General features: G+C 38.4%; 1 protein-coding gene across 1 annotated transcript in view; it reads right to left on the bottom strand.

Annotated features, from left to right (window-relative positions):
• slit3 (slit homolog 3 (Drosophila)) overlaps positions 1 to 25,859 on the bottom strand; it is a 165,484-nt gene that overhangs the window by 70,161 nt on the left and 69,464 nt on the right. The window contains exon 5 of the mRNA XM_027135848.2: positions 5,636 to 5,707. Within this exon, the coding sequence (XP_026991649.2) occupies positions 5,636 to 5,707 (72 nt within the window). The remainder of the gene's footprint in view (positions 1 to 5,635; positions 5,708 to 25,859) is intronic.

Below are 25,859 nucleotides of genomic sequence, written 5' to 3'. Positions count from 1 at the left end.
TCCACAAACACTAAGTAAAGCTGCTGGCATGGTTATGAAGATGAAATCAAAGACATGCTGACCAGTGCAGGAACAGAAAATATCCCTGTAAGCAGTTCAACTATTATATCAAGCAAGTCATTTCATTTCATCTTAATGTACACTATATCTATTTTAATCCATCTGAAGATAGATTTCTTGTCAGTTGTTTGGAACGAGGACAAACGACTCAATGTTATTGTGTGGACACAAACAAATCAACGTTAAATTAGCAGGAACCTGAAGATCAAAACGAAACAAACAAACAAACAAATGTGGACTGCTAGTTAGTATCTTCTAATGCATATGTATGAGTGCCATTGCTGAAGATATGCAATTAAAAGTCAGATTTAATTTGCCTTGCTAACTAAATGTATGATCCATTTCAGAGGAATCCAAGCACACAGCAAAAAAAGATCTTTGCTAACCATGTGAGATGAAACGAGAGTTGTGTCTATGAGACAACATACATAAATATTGTTGATGCTCATTTATCCATTCAGGTTCAGCAGCCAAAACTCCGACACAGAGAGATGCAAAACACTGCAGAGATCTAAAAGCAACTCAGAAACCTTTTTGACTTTTCAGACCCCCTGGAGCTGATAGGCAGATATACTGAATCCTGCAGCTTTTATGTTATTTAAAAAATAAACAAACAAACAAATAAATATTTTTAAAAAACTGTACGAAATACTACTGCTACTAGCACTACTACTTTATATATTTGATTCAAATATATTTTTGTTATGCTTTTTATTCTATATATGTCGGACAGATCTCTAAATTCTCTAACTAACAACTAAATAATGCTTGGAGCAACAGCTATTTAACCTACACCTAATTAATCACTACCTCAGATCCAAAAATGTCAATCACACACACCACACACACACACACACACACACACACACACACACACACACACACACACACACACACACACACACACACATATATATATATATATATATATATATATATTCTCTCTCTTATATATATTTTTTACTATATGTTTATGGGGGCGTTTGGTGAAGAAAACAATATCCATGCGCGCGCACACACACACACACACACACACACACACACACACACACACACACACACACACACACACACACACACACACACACCTCAGCCTCATGAAAAATTAATTCAAATTTGAATGAGCGAAAGCGATGTGATTAGATTTTGTTTGCTGTAGTGAGAATAAAGTGTGAACAAGATACAAAAGCTAACACACTCTATTTAAACTCACACAAAGTCATGAATTGTTTTAAAATGTATTAGTGTGAGGTCATGTTGCACCCCCAGATAAGGGAAAAGAAATGAAGAGAGCTCACATACATTGCTGGTTCATACTGCTAGACTGCTAGTGTGTGTGTGTGTATGTGCGTGTGTGTGTGTGTGTGTGTGTGTGTGTGTGTGTATACATGTCTGTGCGTGTGAGTGTATGTGTTTTTGTATATTAGTTGAAGCTAATATGCCAAAAAATCATATCATAATACAAAAAAAAATTCTATGATAAATAAAATCCAGAAAAATAGTGTTGCATCTTTACAAAAAAAAAATATATATATATTTTGTTCAAACTGCATTTGGAAAAAATAAAGAGGTTTGACTATTTTTTCTTTTGTTAGGATAAATGAATAACATATATTTAAGCAAAGAAACAAAAAACAACAAAAAAATTAAGTGTAGAGGTTTTTAAGAAAACGGTATCGGCTGATAATCAAGGTTTTAGTATTAGAATAGAAAAAGAAATGGCGGCATCTTTTGTAAACCTTTTGTAAAAATTTACTGAAAATAACTTGAACATAATCCATCATCTTATTACAAAATGTTATAAAATATTAGTGTATTGTCACATAATGTATATTATATTATATTATATTATATTATATTATATTATATTATATTATATTATATTATATTATTATATTATATTATAAACACAGCACATCAGCATTAATTATTCTCAGGCATTCTTAAAGTTCTAAAAAACCCAGAGCAGTGATTCACATCTGAGCTGCAGGTGACAGAGCGTCCTCACCTCCACAGCGAGCACGCAATTCATGCAGCTCTATGCTACATTTGCACTCTATGAATAACAATGTCACCAGGATGGATGTACCAGGGCCTCATTCACTATTAATCGCCTCTTCATAGACACAATAAAACAACGCTCTCTCGGTTCTGCTGACACACGCATATAATACATGTGTGTATAGAGATCATCACAACCGGCTTCGGTGTATTATGATTGGAGTAGTGACATTCCATTCTGGCAAAGAGAAGGCCTTAAAGCTCTCGGCTCGTACGATTGACTGGAAGCAGTGTAGCGTGTCAGTGAGACGTATATAGAGACCAGCAATGACTGGAAATGCATACGGGTGAAATGGAGCACAGCAGTTGCAGGCTGGTTAGCGGCGAAAGGCAACCTGATGGCGATATTAGCCATATGGCCACTCGGCAAAAGAGGGTGAAGGATGCTGACTCGAGCAAAGTGTGCTAAGGAGATGTGGGGAAGGTTACAGAGAGAGAGAGAGAGGGAGAGAGAGAGAGAGAGAGAGAGAGAGAGAGAGAGAGAGAGAGAGAGAGAGAGAGAGAGAGAGATGCAATTCTTTATCAGCCACTACAGCAGTGTACGCCAGGCGGACATTAAGACACAGAAACTATATGAAAAAATCAATGCTTTTCCTGGACCAGTGCCTCTCTATTGTTTCCTGATTAACACACACAAACACACACACACACACACACACACAAAACAAAACAAAGCCAGTACTATTTCAGCTATTAAATCAAAAGTCACCTTGCTGTGAGTTTTTTATTAGCTCGCTAGAAGGAAGAGCAGGTATAATTCCCCTTTCCTCCCCTTTCCCTTGTGCCGCTATTGGAAAAATGAGCTCGTCTGCTCGGTGCTCACACCCTGGCCACCCAAGCGTGTCCGTGTACATGACATCTAGTGAAAGATAAGCTCTTCATGCACTGGCTCAGAAACCATTGGAATGGAAGCTGGACATAACTGTCAAGCATTGAAATGCAGGTGATGGGGGAATATTGAAAAATGGATATGAGTGGGAATGCGCAAGTGACGGGGTGTGCGCATTGATTTAAAGACAGGAACTGTGTGTGAGTGTGTGTGTTTGTGTGTGTGTGTGTGTGTGTGTGTGTGTGGGGAGAGATTCATCGACCCACAGTGATTAGTAAACATGTGCATACGGACAGTGAATCGTTTGACGCAGGTCAACAAGGTCAGCACAGGGAGTGACACTAATTTAACTGTATCAGACCACACACACACACACACACACACACACACACACACACACACACACACACACACACACACACACACACACACACACACACACACAAATACATTTACTCTGCAAAACATTGCCATTAAATAATGAAAACAGTGGTCTTCCCCAGACATAACATAATGACTTTTTGTGTTTATGTATATGAAACCAGTCAGTTTTACACACACCAGTTTGTCAATACAAGCCTGGGTGAGCTGTGGGTCAGAACAAACAAACACTCTTTTTTCTCTCAGCTGTTACATCAAAGGCTGTGAAAGTAAGTTTTGTCTATGCACAAATCAAAATATAAAAGTATTTCACTTGACTCGTATTCAAGGCTACTTTAATTTAGGGCTGTAGAAAATATTTCCAAATATAGTTTAGTATTGAAATTCCTTTATTAGAATTATTCAGCCAAACAAATTTATTCAGGCTTTATTCTTCATTTTAAATTGAGGAAATGATGAAAGCTTTTTTTTTCCCTGACAGACTTCACAACTTCAGATTTATCTCTTAATCACAATCACAGTCACGTTGCTCTCAGTCATGCTAATTAAGTGTTATTTGTTGAAATGTTAAATCAGTGAACAAATTTGTCATCACAGTAAAAACGGCAGAGTGGAAAAGATTTAACGTATCAGTTAGCAAGCACTGCTCTGAAACATTAGCCAATTAGTGAGCTCTCGGCTATGCTTGCTGGTTTTCCAGTCTGGAAAAATCATTTTTGAAAAAAATATATTTAAGACCAACATATTTTACTTTTTATTTTAATGAACAGCCTGTTTTGTTTCTGTGTCTGTTTTTAAAATCCGTTCACTTGTAGCATCCATCAAGCAAATTCCTGTGTATACTTTTACTATAGAAACGATAACATATTAGAGCGAGTGATTAATCTACTGATTTAAAGTCACTCTTTAGAGCTGCTGTTATAGAAAATTACTCAATAACATCTGACCAATCAGACTGAAGAATTCAACAACACTGTGTAGAAAATACTGTCCATTAATAATGTGCAGCTGTACTTTATTTAGTCTAAACTATACTTATACGTATTGGAAATTCTTACTTACCTTAAATATCATTTTCTTAATTACTCATTTAAAAAAAATGACATTAATTAAAATCATTCTCCTCAACATGTTTGCTTATTCTGCCTTAGCACAACTGTATCCATCTCTTATAAGAGTTCTTTTCACAACACAACTTATGGGCTCTCTTGTATTATTTGTCCCCATACAAAATAATCATATTGACATTGAATATCGAGCCCAGAGCAGAAGGGAGAGATCAGTTTTCAGAACTCTATGCTCCAGCTCTCAGCATGGAGCCCGAGTGTACTGATCCCTTAAACTGGGTTTGGAACACAACCACTATCAGATAAAGCACAACGCTCTCAGAACCGCAGCACAGCACAGTGCACATCAGAAGACCACAGGCTGGAAAATCACACGCAGGCTCAGGTCACATTACACAGCTGATCTTTAAACTACAAGCAGAGGGAGAGGCTCATTAAGTGTAACCTTAACATTTACGTTCTCGCACACAGTAAGGAGAATTTATCAATAAGCTTGGTCCAGCCCTTGCCCAGGCCTTCGAGATGTCCGGGGAGCTGGGGAATGCAACGTTTATTGTTGCAGGTATAGAGATGGAGGATGTTGGCTCACAACACTTAAACTCCTTAGTCGTGGTGCAGCCTACAAGCAAAGGTACATAATAAAAAAATGCTGAGCATTCAAACACACACACACACACACACACACACACACACACACACACACACACACACACACACACACACACACACACACACACACACACACACATGCCCAAACACACATTCCTTGAGTGTTTTGGCTAAAATTCTGTGTCCATTGTTGGACGTGTTGCTTGTCTATCTTCATAATGAGCAGTCAGAAAAAAAGCGCAGAGCCTGAATCTGTTAGTGAGAGCATAAATTTGTCAAACTCCATTAGTGTAATTGCAAGTGGTAGGGGAGCATTATTCATAGCAATATCCTGAACACATCTATCTTACTGAGACGTACTGATTAACTGATTCTCCATGATTGCTAAGTTTATCAAGTATTAAGACAAATGATTCAAGGAACCTAAGCTATAGGCTTTTACTGTGTCTCCCGGGAGGCAGCTGTCCTCTTTCTATTGGTGAGATAAAGTAACATAGTAGAACTTGTGTTAAACAGAGGAGTGGGGGGACAACTTTTTCATTTCGTTCTGGCTTAATGGAGCGACTGTTTAAATCTTTTTTAGGATGACATCTGTTTAGAAGAGAGTGCAACGGTGCAGCAGACTTACAGGTTCTTCACGTTGGTGATTCCACGGAAAGCCTTCCGAGGTACAGCCTGAATCTGATTCTCACTCAAGTCCCTGGAGAGAGAGAGAGAAAGAGAGAGAGAGAGAGAGAGAGAGAGAGAGAGAGAGAGAGAGAGAGAGAGAGAGAGAGAGAGAGAGAGAGAGAGAGAGAGAGAGAATGAAATATTAGGAGGATGTTTGAAGTCACTTCACATTTCAGAGAAGCAGAGAAGCATCTCGGGCCAGATGGGTGTTGAAACAATCCGGCCTTTCTTGAATGATACTCCTTTGCTTTGAAGTCTAAAACAAAATTGTTCAACAGACCATAAATGTCACATCTTGCTTTTTTGTCTTTGAATCCTTCATTACGGTGAATATGTGTGAGCATTTGTATGTGTGTCTGTGAGTGTCAGTGTGTGTGTGCATTTCTCTCACATGCATTTCATTATTCTGAATAAAGATATTACATTCACATTGAGTAACATGTAGAAGACAGGGAAAAGGAAAAAAGATAAAAAGAAAAACCTTTTCTTTAATGTCTGCACCACACACACCAAATCAGTATTAATGGTCAACATACTTAAAGTTCAAGTTAGGAGCAAAATGATTTTTGACATTTTGAAATGGTTTCGCTTAACTCTATTAAGCTTGTTTGTTTGTAGGCTGATAACGGCAAATATAATTTAAAAAGCAGAATGCAATTACTTGCCAGAGAGGGAACGAAAGAGATATGGAATATCGGCCTGGCTAATCGGAGCGTCTGCCTCTTAGTCATGGCTGCAACACGTAACATGGAGAGAGCCGAGCTCGGGTTAACCCGTCTGCCCTTGCTACAACCAATTTCACTGATAAACAATCAGGCACGGATCCAAACACTCAGTGGAATTCTGCCAGGCTCGCTGTGTGCTCCGTAATGATGTATCAGCTATAGGACTGCCAGCAATTTCCTCTTAGGAGAATTATACAAACAGCACTTATTGGACCCATGTTGCTCTTTTGCCTCCCTGGAAAATCTGATACGCACGTGTTTTTAGGAACCAATGAAGTTTTATTAGTGCAAAAAAAAATATTAATAACTATGTTATGCTTTGTAGTGAAGGAATAGAGATTTGTATCTGGCTGGCCTTGATTGCTTTTGACATGTTCGACAGCCTTGCATCCTTTTTGGCTCGGCCTATCTCTGCTAGCACTCTGAGACGCTCGTTTGCTTTGACGTGAGCAGCTTGTGCATTTATATAAACATCCTTTGCTCATATGATCCTGATTTCACATGAGAAGGAAACTGAAAGCACAGAGGTCCAAGTGTACACAGCTCTGCTGATGACTTGTATACCGCTTTTGATGGCATGAATGAAAAGCAGGGGTAAGGGACGTGGGCAGAGGGAGAAGATGTGTTTTATGGCTAAGCGTTTAATTCTTTATGAGCGCCGGAGCTTGGACTGAGATTCCTCTCCACGCTAAGAGGAGAGGACTTCCACGGATAATAAATGTTTTATTGTTTTGTTTACTCAGCTGGATTTTCACGCCCATCTTTCTAACAAAAAAGCAAACTGGCCAAGCTGAATAAGAGCGGTTATGAGAAACTGTCGCATTCCGCAGCAGTAATCAACTCTGTACTCATTCTTCGAGGTGACAGAGAGATTAACTCGGACCGACGACTGAAGACATTGTGGCAGTAAGCAGAATTAGGTGACATTTTATGAGTAACAGTCTGAAACTTTTAATGCAGGGCTATAAATGTAAAAATGAAGGTTTATCTTTCTGCAAAGGAAAATGAAAATAGCTTTGCACACAGTATTTATTTCCTTCAGTGATACTACAAGTATAAAAAATTTTAAGTACAAGTTCTAGTCAAACTGAATCTCATGCTCATACAGAGAATCACCTAATAGTTTGCCTACGGAAATGCCTTAGGGAAAGGAAACAATTTAGGCTCTGTCTGTCTGTCTGTCTCTGTCTTTCTGTCTCACACACACAAACGCAAACAGCATGTGTGTAGGGGCGAGTGCATTCGTCTCCCGCCTCTGACAATCTGCTCGCAAATTTCATTAATTTTATTTTCCTTTCGCCCTCCTCCTCCTGACTTGCAGGATGGCTGCCATAAATCTCCTATTGATTCCATTAAAGCCTCCCATGTCCAGACAACCTGGCAGCACCAAAACATATTACTGATAAAAGCTCAACAACACACACGGATAACAGAGCAGGAGTGCAAGGAAAATCCGTCCTCGAGCGCACGACACAAAACACATAAGCAGAAAAAAGAATTAGGCTACGTGTGGGTCAATTCTAGTTATCGCATTTCTGTAAATGTCATCCTTCATCTTTCACCTAAAAAAATAGAAAAAAAAGGAATTGAACCAAGTGTTTTGGAGCTGGATTATTCAGGCCACGTTTTTCACGATGTTTACTCGCTGCAGGAATCGGGTGTGAAAGGCACAAAGGCAAAGTGTGATTGTCGAAGACAAGCAAGGATAAAGACCATATTACTGTAACACGAACACAGGAAAGCCTGGAAGCAGAGCCACGGCCAGATCAAATCACAGCCTCACTCAAAGCCACTCGTTTAAAGCTGTAAATTCAAAGCGGGGATCTATCTCTCTCTATTTTACTTATCGTGAGATGAGCAAGGCAGAGACTTTGTTGCTTATACGTCCTCTGATGTGTTTGTGCTTCGCCTTCTGTCTATCACATGATGCCTCGTGTTGCTCTGCAGAGCTGTTATCTGAGAGCCACCTCTTGTCTGAGCGCAACAGTTTAGCCTAGTGAAAACCGACAACACACCCACACATCCCCTATAACCCCTTACACACTCCTGACACCTCAAGCCCATTTACACCCCTGATACTGTATGTCCTCAATACACAAAGCACACACCAGTTCTAATAAAACCTACTATTTACTACTCAATCCATGGAATCTGATCATCATGCCCTTTATGACTTAAATAGATCTGCTATAAATCCTCTTGAATCGGATTGAATGTTCCAACCTCCTGCACACAGCAAACCCCAATAACCCCACCTACACACTCCGAATAACCCTGTTCCCCACAAACACACCACTAGCACACCCTTAACCACACCTTTACTTTCACTTGAAATGCTTTCCATGCAAATCCACATCATACACCCCAAACCACAAGAACACACACCCTGTAATCCCTTTCCACATAAAAACACCCCAATACACCCCGACCCACATCTATGACTACCCGTCCTCATTACCGTAGACTTACACCTATACACTCACACAGCACACTGTAAACCTTCACCACACCCGTAAGCGACATCGTATTAGACCAGTTAGGATATTAACATCACTCCACTGACTGTCTGTTCCACTTAGAATCAACTATAAAATTTTATTACTAAATCCGTTACTGGTGTAGTGACTTCATCCATCTCTGAATAAACTGTATTCTAAATTTGTGCCTCAATATAAAATAGAGATCACCTTTCCCAAATCAACATGAAGCAGATTTTTGCTTTTACGCACAAAAGCTCTGGAACACATTACCAATAATCACACGTCAAGCTCCGTCTATTACTGATTTTTAATAAACAGCCACAAACATTCTTTTCACTGTAACATTTATTACTATTTACTTTTACTTCCATGTAGCTTTTACAATCCATTTATATATTTCAATAGTTTATGCTATTCTTTTTTCTAGCACTTTCATTTGCTTTATTATTATTATTAAATGCATATTTTACACTTTTATTTTTGACTGGATTTTGATTCTTTATTTTTGTATAACGTGTAACGCAATTACACTACAACTGTAACACTATTAAGCAATTTGAGCTGTAAAAGTATGAAATTCTGTATAAATAATAATAACAACAATATTATTATTAGTAATAGTGGCAGCAGCAGTATTATTTGTATTATTATATATTTGTATTATTTATATATATATATGTGTGTGTGTGTGTGTGTGTGTGTGTGTGTGTGTGTGTATGTGTGTGAAAAAATGCTGTAAACAAAGAATGCTTTCAAAAAGGGAAGTGTTAAACATTTATTTTCATAAATGAACAAAATGCAGTAAATAAACAAAGGAGAAATCTAAATCAAATCAGTATTTGGTGTGACCAGCCTTTGCCTTCAAAACAGCAGCAATTCTTCTAGGTACACTTGCACACAGTTTTTGAAGGAACTCAGCTGGTAGGTTGTTCCAAACATCTTGGAGAACTAACCACAGATCTCCTGTGGATGTCGGCTTTCTCACATCCTTCTGTCTCTTCGTGTAATCCCAGACACAGTCGATGATGTTGAGATCAGGACTCTGTGGGGGCCGTGCCAACACTTCATGCTGGTTTGAAGGCAAAAGGTAGTAACACAAAATATTGATTTGATTTAGATTTTTCTTTTGTTTGCTCACTTTGCATTTTGTAAACTGTCAGAAATAAACACTCAATATTTATATTTCTGAAAGCATTCTTTGTTTACAGCATTTTTTCACACCTGCCAAAAACTTTTGCACAGTACTGTATATATATATTTTAATTTATTATTATTATTATTATTATTATTATTATTATTATTATTATTATTATTATTATTATTTTATTACTACAACCCTTACTACAGTTACATGCTTTTTTCCATGCACCAAAACCAGTTAGTACTCATGTTAATAAAATATCATTATATCAGTTCAACTTATATAATTACACTTTGCTGAGTTTATCACAGTATTCATTTGGGGCAAAAAAAATCTACATTTGACTCTGAAACTGTTTTATAATATTTTTAGAATGTTGTGTTTTTTTTGCTGACATTTTCTAAAATTAAATATCACTGTCATTTTTGCATTATATCATAGCACTGTTTTATGCCATAATCTGATTGCTCAGATGTTGATTAATATGAATGCGAGTCACTAATAATACTTTCTACTACTAACTCACAGGGATGTGCATGCTGGATACTCCACATAATCTATTCTTAAAAGGCTAATAATAAACATGTATGTATAAATAACAATGTATAAATATTGTGTTATGTGCATGTTTGCCTCGTACCCCCAGTCTTAGGATTTAATCCCCGCATCCACTGTGTGTGAGTGTGTGGAGTTTGCATGTCCTCCCTGTGCTTTCAGGGGTTTCCTCTGGTACCGTGGTTTACATTCTCAGTCCAAAGAACAGAAAAGGGATGGATGGATAAATGGATATAACAGAAAGAACATAGGGTGTATATAAAAATGGATAAAAACAATGACTGCACTCTGTCCTGTTTTTTTTTTCATTCAGTTTCACCCAAGTTTCAACCATTCTGATGTATTTCCTATGAGCTCTATGCTTTATATTCTCTGTATTTATATACACTTCCCACAGCTACATCTGTACATCACATACTAAATCTATCTATATATCTTAATGTAGCGCTCTCTCTCTCTCTCTCTCTCTCTCTCTCTCTCTCTCTCTCTCTCTCTCTCTCTCTCTCTCTCTCTCACACACACACACACACACACACACACAGGTGAAAGGTGACCAGTAGCCGACGGCCATCCTGTCAGAAACCCTGCATTATTCATTTAATCTTAGACTCTCATAACTGTGACCAATCACACTGCCTTTATATTCGATCTAACCAGAGACCAGCGCTTCCAGCTTCAGGGAAGGGCATCTCGCTCTTCAGAGCTTAAACTGAGAACTACATGTATGATCTGACATGTGTGTGTGTTTAGAGGCCAAAATTCAAAGCGTGAAATTCCAGAAAATCTGAGAGACAAACAGAGCAGCATGGGGTTCAGGCAGCACTGCCACACACATATTTGTTTTTCATCAGCGGGACTCGATGCACTGTCGACGCCTTAGATAGACGACAGGGTTAAGACGGCGGCCACACAGGGTCAGACACTAAACCCACACACACACACTAACCCACACAGACACAAACACACACAACCACACTTGGGGCACTTGGGTTATGAGATGCACATTTTTGATTTCTTTCATTAAAAAAGACACAGCCAGAACCAGTGGGGCAGAAGAGGACCCCCGAGGGCTCCATAAGCATTTTGTTTTATGAAACCAAAGACGTCTTCAATGGACGATTCTCCCCAGTGCAATCTCTGCACATTCCCATTCCAGCTGCTGTTGCCTTTCTGCATGCTGAGTGCTCTCTCTCTCTCTCTCTCTCTCTCTCTCTCTCTCTCTCTCTCTCTCTCTCTTTCAGTCAATATTCATCCTTTTCTCCTGTGATAGAAGTAGGCCACTCCTACCAATCCTACAGCAGCCATTCATTTAACACTTATTCTATAAAGATACATAGAACAGCGCATAATAAATACAGATCCCGACTCATATTTCAGCTTTTTATGGCTGTGGTTATGGCTATGATGGGCAGTGAGCAGTATGTTAGGATTCTTCTGCAGTTAGCAGCGGTCTCCATTTTGGTTTATGGCCAGTTTTGAAAAAAAAAAAAAAAAGCACGCAAATTAAAACACTATGGATTCCTGGCTCTGAAAGACTCTCAACTGTAATTGGCTTTCAGGATGACAGTAGCTCTTAATTAAACCAGAGAATAGAGGCACGTTTTCAATAGACAGTATAATAAATAGCGGCAAGGCGGAGGCCAAATGTTGTTTTCAGTGTGAGGAACCATCACTGACCTCTGCTTCTAATTCTCCATAAAGCAAAACGGACTCGTCTGTTCCATTCATTTGAATTACGACTGCGGTTTCTCTGCTGAAACTTATTTCTAAAACAAAGAGACAAATACTAGATTTTGGCAGGTGGCAGGGAACCACACGCTGGCTTTGGATGTGAACCTGCATGTTCTTCATGAAGAGAGAGGCACAGCATGACATTAGTATAGCGTTTCATCTCTTTAGCTGGAGGTTCCTACTGTTGTGGTTCTGGTTTGTTGGGTTTTAAATAATACAGCAGTACAGTAGAGTGAAGGTTAATACTGGTTGGATGTATAAAAGGCCGAAGGCAAATGAGGGCTAAAATGATGTCATAGGGGAAATCTAGGGAGTGTACTGTAGCTACACTAGCCATCTTAAACCTCCAAAGAAAGAAATGGTGTTGAGATTTAAGTAATTACGAGGTACGAATGAAGCCAAGGAACTTTAAAAAAAGGAGACACAGCGAAAGAACAAAACACATGTACGTTAGTTTCTCCGAAGTCCCAATCAAAGTTTGGCAGCATGTGGCCGTGTATTTTACACCAGCCATTTAACTTTCTGCCCTTGCTTGGTGTCTTACATCCAGCTCAAAGACTTCTTGATTTAATTAAGTCTGAGTTTTATGAATAAAAATATTCCCGTATTGATCATCCTCAGCCCGCTGACGCAGCCTAAACTGTGACAGTCATTCGCTTCATTACGCCACTGCACATTTTTTTTCTTCTGGTAGTAGAGGGCATGAAAAAAAAGTGCAGCTTCTAAATCATTGTAAATGGGCTCAAATGCTCCCTTGGGTCCCTAAAGCTTGCCACTTGTGCTTTAACATTCCTGTGCCGCTCCCAAGATAGCCCCATGTATGGAAGTTATAAATGGAAATAGGTCCCTCACCCCTCCCCCACCCCTTAAACCCGTGTAAGTATCTATTATGTTTTGTCAATACTTTAATTAAATTAGACAGTTTAATGTGATTTATCCTGATCCATACCCTTTATGGTTATAAAAGCCTTTTTGGCTCCTGGCCCAAAAAATGTCGAACAAATTTAGATGAGTTGGTTGCAGAAAAATGAGGGAGAATAGTTAGAGAGGTTGGGCAAGGAGGGCAATTTGTTATTCGCTAATTCACTTTTATTCCTCTTCTGCCATTTGGTTTAATTCTCTTTCCTTCCACCGTCTCTTCCCCCTGGACAGAGCCTGAGCGACAGAGCAGGCTTTTAGAGACATTTAGAGACGTAATAAAATGTCAGTTATAAGAGATGACAGGACAGCATACAGACAGCCTTGTTGCCTCGCTGATATGGCAGAGAGAATTTCAGATTGGAGCGCTTTAAAAACTAAAAAAACAAAAAAAACACGAGCAAGAGAGAAAGAAAAAAACAAAACGCATATAACAACCTTTAGCCAATCTTGTTCGAAGCAAGCTTACAAAAATCGGGGAAAAGGACACAAAAGGGATAAACCTGCTAATCACACAATAGGATTGAGAAGCTTTTAAGAGAAGCGCACTGCCGGCTTAAAACAGCTGACTCCTCTCTTCAGTCTCCATCTCTCTGCTCACATCTGGGCCGCTCAGTGGCACAGCCATAAATAATACTGAAGAGATTAAGAGATTGGCTGGGGGTGGGGGTCGGGAGGGGGGTTATAATGGGAGGTGGTGTGCGTATCTGCACAGTTTCAATTCATCTCGTGGCAGGTCACAGTTGCCACGGAGACCAGGAGCCATCCTGTTCAATTAACTGGAAGCTGGTTGTACAGGTGCAGGTGCTAGTGTTGTGGTCATAATGTGTGTTATTTTGTGTGTAGTTTTTTAAACGTGTGTGTGTGTGTGTGTGTGTCCGCGTGGGTGTGTGTCCGTGTATGTGTGTGTGTGTGTGTGTGTGTGTGTGTGTGTGTGTGTGTGTGTGTCCGTGTCCATGCGTGTACGTTGCATCAGACAGAGGGACAGACAGACTGAGATAGTGCCTTTACAATTAAACGGAAAATGCAGAAAGCACAGCATACGGCATAAAGTTCAATTGTTTCCAAAACTCCTGTCAAAAATTGCACAATGTCTGACAGCTGAAGATTCCAAGAGACTGCTGTTAAATTAGGAAGATCTGCCATACATATTAATGCAGGCAATAACAAATAAATGCAGTAGATGTCCTTTATTTCGAAAACTTTTCCATTACACATGAATTATTATAAGGGTTCTTTGTATAAGCATATACGCATTCAATTCAAATTCAAAGTAAAACCTGCACATTGTCAACATAAGAATAAGAACGAGAGCAGAGAACAGAAATCCTGTTTAGTAAAAATGACTAGAAACTAAATTAGAATGGAAGCATAAAAGCTAATAAAAATGTTTAAACTTTAAACTATACCATATACACCACCAGATCTACTTCATAAAAAATACACATATTGTGTAGATCAGTGGTCATCACCTGGTAGATTAAAGCAAACCAGCAGATTGTACTGAATATTTTTAAAAAACCCTCTAACATTCATAAAGATATCTAAGCATGTGCCAGTGCATTAGGTTCTCTGTCGCGGTTTATCCGATCGTGTGTACTTATGTAAGTGAATTAGCTGTAGGCATCTTATCAGACCGAAGGCTAGCTGAGAGGTTGGAGACATGATATGTCACATGGCTGAGAGTATTCAAAGATTTTCATTTAATTTTCTATACTCTATAATCGGTTCTCACCAGCAAATACACATTACATTTAAAATAAAACTGATGAAAACATTGAGAAATGAGAAATACACATTTTCTCTCCACTTTAACTCCAAATCTGATCACCTTTTAGAAATCATCAAAAAAAAAACTCTATTGTTTAGAATATTTTAATACTGTACTTGCTGTCACCATTCAGTCTTTTTTGATTATCTCGAACCTTAAAAAAATATTTGAATGCCCCTGAAAAAGATGTTGTGCCTAAAGATGTGTTAAAAGGTGAGTTTAAAAGTAAATGCTATCAGTAAGTAGACACTGTACAGTAGATGCAGTAAAAATTTATATAAAAACCAAAGTCAAACATCAACGCTCTATACAGAGCATATGTGTATTGAAGCCTGGTGTCTGAGGTCAATGAACAGACCTACAAAAAATGCACCATTATCTCTATGTCCCCTGGAATGATGCATTCAGAAACTTGTGACATTTTTATTTGTATTCTGAATGACCATAGCCTGGTCACATGACCTCTGTTCCCTTCGACCTCCTGCTGTCCCAACACCTCACACTCTATGTCTGGGCAGAGAACAGTACTGTATGAGTGGATGTGTCATTTTTGAAGTGAAAAAAAAAAAGCTTGGTGTTCTTTGATCAAACAAGAAGCCAACCGCGACCAAAGCTCCACCCAGTAACACATATCACGGCTCATTTCCAACAGCTCTATCTAATACGATGAAGCATCTGCAGAAAGCAAATTCTGTAAACACATTCCCAGAATGTGGAGTGTTGGAAACTGAAAAGACAGAGGGTGCGTTGGTTTGCTGCTTGGTTGGCAAATAAGCCTAATCTCTTTATAATGAGAGTAATCCAGTTATGCTCGGTAAATGGCTAGCGTCAGGCTAATTGAATAAGAGCCAAAGCAGGCTTTGTGTTGAAAAAGAGCAGCCCTGCCTAAAGTAGCATCCTGCAGCCTCTCAGTACTAACCAGTAGTGAATAACCATACAATTTCTACAATTTAGCATTGCGCTTAGGGCTAATCATACACCTGTGAAACAAGGAGTGAGTCAAACTATATATAGATGACTTCTGCTGGTTATCTGGTTAAAAATTCAGAAAGTAAAGACCAGAGATTTTGACTATGGACTACCCTACTAGGCTGACAACTACAGTCTATAGTCACAATCTCTGGTCTGCTGATGAATAAATTCCAGTTAGCTCAAAACATTTTCATTGTCTTGAGCTGTATTGTTTCCTTAGTAAAATTGGTGTGTTCTTCATCACTAGCAGAAGTGGGTTTTGATGGACCTCTTTCCATTTCAGCACATTCCATGTTGGTGCATATAACTGGCGTAAACAATTATGTTTGTCCTTGTATAGTAGAAAACTATTTAATCCTATTTAAAACTAATGAAGTCTAGAAACACTTCCATCTAATAACAAAAATGTATAAGAAGCAATGTGGTGCACCAGGTTCCAGTGATTCCATGTCCAATGGTTTATGCTGATCTAAGGATACTGTGCAGTTGGATCATTTTCATCACTGTATCCATGTCAGTTTTCTCCAATTTTCTTCCATCCCCTACAAACAAGCATTTCGCTTACAAAAAATTGAGTAAACAAATGTGAATGCATGAGGCCCATGAAATAAGCTCCAGATCCACTTTTTCCATGACTAGCATAAAGAATGAACGAATAAATGAATGCATGCATGATCATATGGCGGTTGAACTATTTAGAATGTTTACACAGCAGTAAAAGAGAACCATCCATGATTTAATAGATCCACAGATCTAAAAAGACTAGAGTACTTCTACATTTGTAATTTATATGAATATATGAAAGTAAACAATGAAAGGTAATTAACGTGTAACTTGACCTGAGAAAATAGTAACTGCATCCAGAGATGAAAAAAGAGTAAAAAGTCAGAACAAGAACTCAAGACCAAGACCCATGGGACCTCAATCAGTCTGCAGTTCTTTTATCACATGCTAGAAAAAAATCCCCCTTTTCTTTTCCAACAATGGCCACCCAAACATAGACTCATAACAGAGAAAGACAAACACAAGGGTTTCCATTTAGCAATAATTACCTCAGGCTCTAATGTGGAGAAAAAGACGTGTTGTTACTGTAAGCTTTTCCAGGCTACTTATTTCTTTTTTTGATTGAATGCTGGATCTTTTTTGGTCATTTCAAACTAATAAGGTCAAACCTCATTACCCCTGTATTCTAGAAAGAGAAACACAAACTTTTTTTTGTTGTTTTGTGAAGCAGGTTTCAAGATCTATATCTATTTTAACAAATGCAACAATTCAAAGGTGGTAGAATGGTATTATTCATTGACAATGGAGAGAAGGAAAGAGAGAGAGAGAGAGAGAGAGAGAGAGAGAGAGAGAGAGAGAGAGAGAGAGAGAGAGAGAGAGAGAGAGAGAGAGAGAGATGTACAAATTGCAGGTGCCTCCTCAACCACAAGATGGAGCCCCCTGGCTTCTCTCAACCCTTCAGCCAACCAATCAATAAGTTCATCTAGCCAGAGGCTGGCACAGTGACTCTGGAGTAGGCCAAGTGCCCTGGGAGCCATAATATTTGCCCACATGTTTACATGTGAACACATTAACACACAGAAGTCCTGACGAGAGAGTGGCAATTATGATGACTGGTATCTGCAGTAGGGCTTGGAACTGCCCTTAAAACCACACATATTGGAGAGAAGCTGGACATGTAAGACTGCCCATAGCTGGCCTCAGCACAAATCCTGCAGATAGCACAGGACAACTTCTGTGCACACCTCGGAAAATAGAAACTTCCAGAAAGGATAGAAATTAGTTTAAAACGAAAATGTTAAGATACAAACTGGGTCAGTAAAATGGATGGCAGTTACAGAAGTGTTGTATCCAAGTGCCCAGCAATCATATCTGAGTAAAATGTTGAAAAAAGTCCTTACTGCAAAATTACCCAGGTAACTGTTACAAAATAATGATTTTAAGTATCTCATATTATTTGTAGCTAAATATTAAAAGGATTTATCTATCAAATATAGAAAAGGTGCAAGAGACAAATCATTTAATTTACTTTTGCTCGCATTTACTCAAAAGGCACTCAAACCTCCTTTATTAATATATATTTAAATCATCTTGTCTGAGATAAAAGAAACATGTCTACAAGATTTTTAAATGAAAATATCTAGACATGACGTTTGCTTTTATTTATTTATTTATTTATTAATCTTTTTTGGCATTTAGTTTGTGTTTCTTGACTTTTATGACAAGTACAACTAAAATGAAAACCATCATGAAAGTAAAACAGGACATCTGTGGGACAATCTTTGATTTATTGGTTTCAGGGGTTTTAGTTTTGAATATTATTCATATTTTTATGTTATTTGAAAAATTCTCCTGGTGCACATTTCAATATAAATGAACAGCCAGCTTATTCCGCGTACTCTATAGTGTTAATATTAAAATTTGTCTCGATTAATGAAGACATGAAGACATGAAATATATTTTTCAAAGGGCATATCAATCATAATTTAATGCTTAAAATCTCATGATTTATTTTTGAGCATTTAACTCTTGCCTTTTTCCTGATGTACCTGATGAATACAGTTTAACAGATAGATACAAATACAAGATACAGATATAAATACAAATAGTATTTGGTTACTGCTCATTTGTGATGCAGACATTTAATAAAAAATAAAATCTGATTTAATCTACAAATTTGCCTTGCTGTCTAAACCATAGCCTACAGTCATTAAAGCATGGAAGAAATAACACTAACCAAATATAGAATAAGAAAGAAACATGAAATTAACTTGAATTAAATATTTTCACTTTATTTAGTCATTATAATTTATTTATATAGTAAATAAACTCTCCTAAATGCATAAATCAGCTCTTATGTGATCTTTTGGTCATTATTTGGGAATTTGATCATTCTATCTTAGAAAGCTCTATAATGCTGTTTTGTCACAGTAAAACCCATAGTTTATCCATGTGGAAGTTCTATCTGGAAGTCTGAGAAACCGTATATCAGTGTGGTTCTGGGTGCTTTTCTTATTGAGTCAATTCTGATCTACCAGAGTGACTGTGGTCTGTGCTCAGCCTCTGCTGGATAGATATAATAGAATAGCAATGGCAGCAGGGTGGGAAGTGGGGGCACTTCTCATTTCCTCACCAATTTACACACAGACAAAGATGCTGCTGTCTGTCTACTATCAAGCTGAGGGAAATAAGATATCAGTTGGTGAGAACGCCTCACTGCTCACCTCCATAAAAGCCTAGAATTAAAATATCATCAGGGTGGATAGCCAAAACAGCGCACTAGCAAGAAGAAAACATTAGGAGAGTAGAACATTATTATGATATATGATATGATATGAAATTATATGATATTGAAATCCATAGCTGAGTTATACATATGCTAATTAACTCCTGCTGGGGGTCATGGTGGCAATAAGCTGAGAAGGTCAGTCCAGACTTCTCTATTCTCAGCAACTGATAGCAACTCCCTCTTGGAGATACCCAGATGCTTTTCAAGCTCCTTTTCCTATGATGGAGAGTAAGCATAGCAGCCATGAGGTTTTCTGAAGCCTGTATTGATGACCTTTCAAAGCTCATTGCTGTAGGTGAGGTGGCTGCTAAAAAAAATATAAAGATTTTTCCAAAACCACAGACTGGTACAAAACTCTCTTTTTTCCACTTACTGTGAATACGATCCAAAAACGTTCAACTTCTTTGCCAGGGGCAAGGTCTCACCTCTCATCTGAAAAGAGTATCCTACTCTTTTCCCCAGAGACAACCATGAATATGGCCAAACAAAAGGCAGACTTCTGTGTTGTTAATATTACGGGTGCCACTGAGTGTGGCCTCAGTTGCCTGGATGTGGTGTGTTAACTGCTTCCTGAGATTAGTGTCAAAACTCAATTTAGCCCAGAAACCCCCACCCATCAAATCAAATCAGCAGCCGTCCTGCATGCTGCCATTTCCTGGTAAAGAGGAGTTGTGGAGAGCCATGCAAAGGCTTTAATGCTATGGCAGGAAGCAGCACAATTTCTCCCAAAACCTACCCTCTCTTTCAGAGGTGAAGAGATCCAGTCAGCTTCACTGTGGGGCATCGTTTCAAATAAATCACATCTTCATCAGTCACTGTTATGTTATCACCCAAGACCTCCATTCTGCTACACCTCCCTAACAGGAGTTTTACCAAAACACTCTTCACATAAACAGCACACTTCCTGCACTGCTGCCTTGGCTGTTCATTTTTGGCGGCTATCAGCTCCCGTCTGTTTTTACTCTGTCCTGAGATCCACAATCATCCTGTCCCTTTTTTCTTTCTCCTGTCCTATCTTCTTTCTTGTTTGTTTTCAGAATCTCACTAACAGACCCAGTGGTATCTCTTTCCAACTCAACGCATTCCAACAAAAACTTCCAATTCCGTGTCTCCGAGTGAGGAATGTGGAGAAGAAGAAGGAAAACTAGGTGCTCTACCCAAAGCCCTCCAGCTGCTAAACATATAAACCAAATCTAAGTCATTAGACGGCAGCCAAATCCAAGCCTCTTTAGCAATGATGAAATATAGGCCTGGGTGCTCTGGATTTCCCCTGTGCTTTGGCGCAAGCACCTCTATCAAACATGATGTTGGACGTGACAGCTTGACAAATTAATTTACATTACTGGCCGAGTTAACAAGAATCAGTTCACTATGCTATGCAGATTCAAGACTAGGCTAAAAGAGATGTATTCTACACTGAAATGCTTCTAATATAAGATTAACAGAAATATATGTGTGCAGAATTTGCTACAGTATAAGTATCTAAGTCTAAACATAAAGTTATTTGCAATAGGATGTTGTAAGAAACCCTGCAAGCTGACTGGTCTATAAAGCACCAGGAAAAAACTCTTCCATTTAAAAGACCCAGTACTAAAACTTTAACAAACTTCTTGGCTATATTTACATCAGATTAAACGATTTATTCTAGAGTTACGATTAGCACAGTTGACATCTAATTCCATAGTTATTTGTTTACTTTTCTGTTAAAGATGTCTATCCTGCTTCACAATATCATAATCACTTTATTTTGCAAAAAATCTGTCTATGTAATCTGATTTACAAACCTATTTTCAGAACTGCACTTGATTGTCATTGTTATTGTTCATATTTTAAATAACGTGTATTCGAATTTCAGTCAAACCTTACATTTCAGGCTTTGATTTTATACATTGTGGTTTTGTGTGCATCTCTGCGTATATACTGACATCATTAGTCAAACATTAGGCTGATCCCCTTTTTTCAAAGCGGAACACTGTGGATGGCATGTGCTACCTCTACGGGGGATGTGATCTCACTGATTACGCAATCATTAAGCCTGGCTGATAAATTAGGGTGCACTGATGAGGTCCCATATTTAAATAAACATCAACATCCTTTCCAGAGCTACAGAAATGGCCCCCTAGGGAGCTCACGAAAAGCCTGTCTGGTGGGGGGTGGGGGGTTTGGAAAAGCAGAGCTGATTTATTCCACTAAGTAATAAGACAATGATTTTAACACTTGGGTCCTGCTTTAAAATAATTGGCCTGTGACCTGGTTGGATGCAGTTATGGTGTGTTTTCGATGCAGGGAATCACTGAAATCATGTATATAAACCAGGAGAAGAAGAACAGCTGCCAGTGGTGTGGAAAACCTGCTAAATGGCTTGTCTTCCCTCATTAACACCAAGACCTGGACTGAAATCGGCTTCAGCTGTGGTGTGGCACTGCTGAGCATTTTTTACGTGCCGGATCATAAATCAGGGTCATTCATGCCGACTTCAGGTCCTCAGGCCACATTTCAACCTCCCAGAGACCCCATTAGCTTTCACATAATGCAGTTTTCAGGGGACAGGGGTCTCAAAATGTCTCTCCGTTCAGCAGCCACGTCCACCGGCGTGAGTTAAAGCAGTGCGGCCCTCTGTTCTATACAAAAAGCCTTTATTTTAGGACAACTCCAGGTACTTGTCGACATCTGGTCATGCTGTAGCTGCAGTCATCGGTGGGGGCTGTACTGCCTGCTGACCAGGGCATGAAAAAGATTTTATATATGTTTTCTCACGGTGAGCAAATATAAGAATTAAGATAATCATAGCCTCAGGGTCATGCTTTTTACAGAGAGGGAGAGTGCTAGTGATTACACCGCTCAGGGAACTGTTCATAGAATAGACTCCAGAGGAAAGCTGTTGCATTTGAATAATGAGCCCATGGTGGGAGGGCAATTTGTGTGTATAAATAATGAGAAAAACACAAGAAGTGTTTGTATACATACGTAATTAATGAAAAAGCATGGAGAGCATGTGTTTAACTATGTGGAGGGCATATGACATGTCTGAGAATTTGCACACGCTAACAGTGTCTCAGTCTATAACACAAGGACAACTTTAGACCATAATGAACTCTTCATGTCTGCCTGCAGAGAATAAGCATAAATTTATAAACATCCATGATTTATAACATGCCTCGTAAGATGATTGGTACTGCAGCAGATGGAGCCCATGAGTGCTGGGTCTTGGGATTGTTGAAAGTCAAGGTTATTTGTGATCAGAATAGATAGAATATCTTCTACTGGTCCGCAAGGGTTCACACTCAACTACCGGTCATATTAGTCAAAGTCTAGTAAAAGCCATGGGGCAAAAAAGTGTTGAATGATCTGATGACATATTCTGCAAGTATTTCTAACTAGAAATTTAGCTGCTGGAAGAAAATGTGTGAGAAAATGTTCCTGAAGATTACGAACAAAAACAAAATCTTGGTGTTGCTTGTTTTTTGTTGGCTAAATTCCATTGAATATTCACTACGTAATACTCTACATTAGAATGGTACAAAGTAATTTGCTGAACATTAAAACCTATCCTGAGCTCATTGAGCATTATGTGTCCTCACTTACTTCTGCTACAGTTTCTAATCGTATGTAAAATAAATGTAATTTCTCTTGTCTTTTAAGGCAAGTTTAGACTTAATTATTTCCTTCCACACTTAAAATTCAGTCTTTACGTTCAAAGCAATCATTCCTTCAAGATTAACAATCTATCACTCTCTCTGTATATACAGTATTATACACAGATACATTCTCTGTCAGTTCGCTGATGTTGCCAGAGACTTTCTTCTGTAGTCCCTCAATGGATCCCATTTTAACTTTAAAGGCAGGGTCTCCGATTTTTGAGAAATGCTTCAGAAAACAGAGTCGGGTCAAATAATAAACAAAAATCAAAACAAAAATCAAAACAAACGTGTAGCCAATGAGCAGAAAGGGACGGGGCTTGTCAATATGCGGTGGAGAGAGTGTTCATTGCGCATATGTGACATTAGCAGAAAGCGGTTTTAGCATTGACATGGAGGGTAAAAACAAAGAAAGAAAATGAAGAAAGGCAAGAAGTAGGACCCGTGTTAATATAAGATCAGCTTTCCAGAGCTGGAGAGAACTGAAGGAGCAGGAAGTTGGCCACATATTCACAGATTCGTGTTTCCCGAGTCAATAACTCCTGAGCTAAACAATATAGCTACACAAATAACACCTCTTTTCTATCGTAGTAATGTAGAGAGGCAGCTACAACCGCGTTTTGTGTAGTAACAGAGTTTAGCTCAGGAGTTATTGACTCGGGAAACTCGAATCTGTGAATATGCGGCCGACTTTACTTAAGACGCCAAGGCGCTTTTTTCCTTCTCAATAGGTGAGTAACGTTGGTTTTGCTTTGTTTCACAGAACTAATATATGCCTTTGTCCTTTACATGATTATGCTTGTGTGCCATTTTTGCTTGTTTGTTTATCTGCAATCGTATTGTTCTTCCCTTCAGCTATGATAAAGACACATTTTCCATTATTTGCCTGGGTTACGTATGTGTGTGTGGGCGGAGCTATCAATACAGGGGTGGGACCCATTTGGGTTAGGGGCGTGTTTGTTTTGGTGATTTTATATGTCAACATTGGCTTTCAAAAATCGGAGACCCCGCCTTTAATAAAAGTTGTAAAATGGTCTTATTTTAATTCAGTTTGCTTAAGGTAGAATTGGTCATATTCTACATCTGTTCACACATGCTTTAAGACACACCTGACCAAGACGTGTGCATCCAATGCAATTAACCTCACAAGGAGAAAGCCTTTTGTAAACATCATATATATCTGAGGAAACATGTTGGACTTGAGGTACAAACAGGAAAGTAAGGTTTCATGTTTTCCTGCTTTTTTCATCGACTGCTTACAAAGCCAGATTACACTCTTCACAGAGCTACTGTTCTAAATTAGTGAGACCTACTGTACCTCACATACAACAGCACAAACACATATCATAGCTCCAAAAAAGAAAAGTCATCTCAAAGACACTGCAAAAACACTGCATAAGACCTGTTTAGCACAATCTCAGCATCATATTTCTTTTTCTAATGCATAACAATTCACTTTTGCTTTACGGACAGTGCCCTATACATATATCAGCACCTTAGTAAAGATAAGAAAGAAAAACATATATTAAAAAAATAAAGTTTAAATAAGTGATAAGTTTAAATTAAGCTTCTTCATGTTTTATTGTTTACTGGTATCAAATTCCTCCAACGAAATGATGGAGTGAAAATGAAAAGTAGTCGGCTATTCAGCTCGAAGATGCATAACTGCTTCAGATTTAATGAAGGTTAGATTTTATTTGCATATTTATTGCTCTGTTATGTTCATAGTTATCCAGTAACATCTGTTATGGTGCATCAGCCGTAGCCTTTTAATAAGTAGTGTTCAAGTTTTGTCAAGGTTTGACCTTGCATATGCATGGTTTAAGCATAATTTGTTTATTTGTTTGAAACCCAAGATTTTTGTCAGGATGAGTGTTACAGTTTGGCCACCTCCTGAGAACAAAATGTCCCTTTAGCATTGTCGATCTTCTGGTTTGCCAGTTTTTACACATTGTGTACTCACTCAATAGATTTTATGAGGAAACTCCAAGTCTAAAAACATGTAAATAAAATTCTTCTCATAACCTTCCTGCATGAACATTGACAGCCCACACAGCAGTATTGGGTAAACTATTTAATCATACAGCCACATCTGTGATGAAGCATAATTAAAACCAAACTTTGCTCATACAAGAATCCAGACACATAAATCTGTCGTTAAACTTTCTCATTAAGAAAGTATTGGAACTGGGAGTTTATCACACCCCGATACTGCATCGTATATGGCCTCGCAGGCTGTGAAGAGCTGTAAATTAATGTCATGTCGCAGTTCATAACCTATCTCCAGAATTTAGGATTAAATGCAAAATTACAGATCAAATCAGGAAGCTTGGATTAGACAGGCATTATCTGGCTGGTTGATTCCTTCCTTTGTAGTTCATTCACACCACTGAATGTGTTAAAAAATCCTTTCTAGTAAGTTAAGTGTAGCAGATCTGAAACAGACAGTGCAACCATGAGATCTCTCTCTTTGCGTTCTTGCCCAGAGCATCACAAGACTACCACGTAAGCAATCTGTTTTGAGTTTGAGGGCTTCATGTGTTTGGCCATTCAATTTAGGAAATGCAAAGCAGCTGATGCTTATAAATAAAAGAACAACCATTTGCCATGTTATATTTTAATATAGAGCCTCTCCAACTCCTTTTACTCTCTTTTCTGTATCATATTTAATAAATAAGCATAAATAGCAATTTTTTTCCTAATGTTCTATTATGTAGCTAGTAATTGAACTGCTACAATGAACATGTGGGAATAAAAGATGTTTTTTTGGAGCCAAAATAAGAAAAAAAAAAAAGGCAGTGGGTTTAACCTGAGCTATCTGGGGCCTTCCACTTGTTTAATGCAAGCTCTGTTGGATATGGCGAACCAAAAGCATCATTTCTGAACCCACTTTTTGGAATAATGTTTAAACACAGGAATCATGCCTTGCTTAATGTGCAGAGGTTCATTGATGTGGTAAA

The sequence above is a fragment of the Tachysurus fulvidraco genome, chromosome 17, assembly GCF_022655615.1.
Source record: "Tachysurus fulvidraco isolate hzauxx_2018 chromosome 17, HZAU_PFXX_2.0, whole genome shotgun sequence".
NCBI classification, from domain to species: Eukaryota; Metazoa; Chordata; class Actinopteri; order Siluriformes; family Bagridae; genus Tachysurus; species Tachysurus fulvidraco.
The sequence above is the reverse complement of the archived record's forward strand: the minus strand, read 5'-3'. Positions and strand labels throughout refer to the sequence as shown.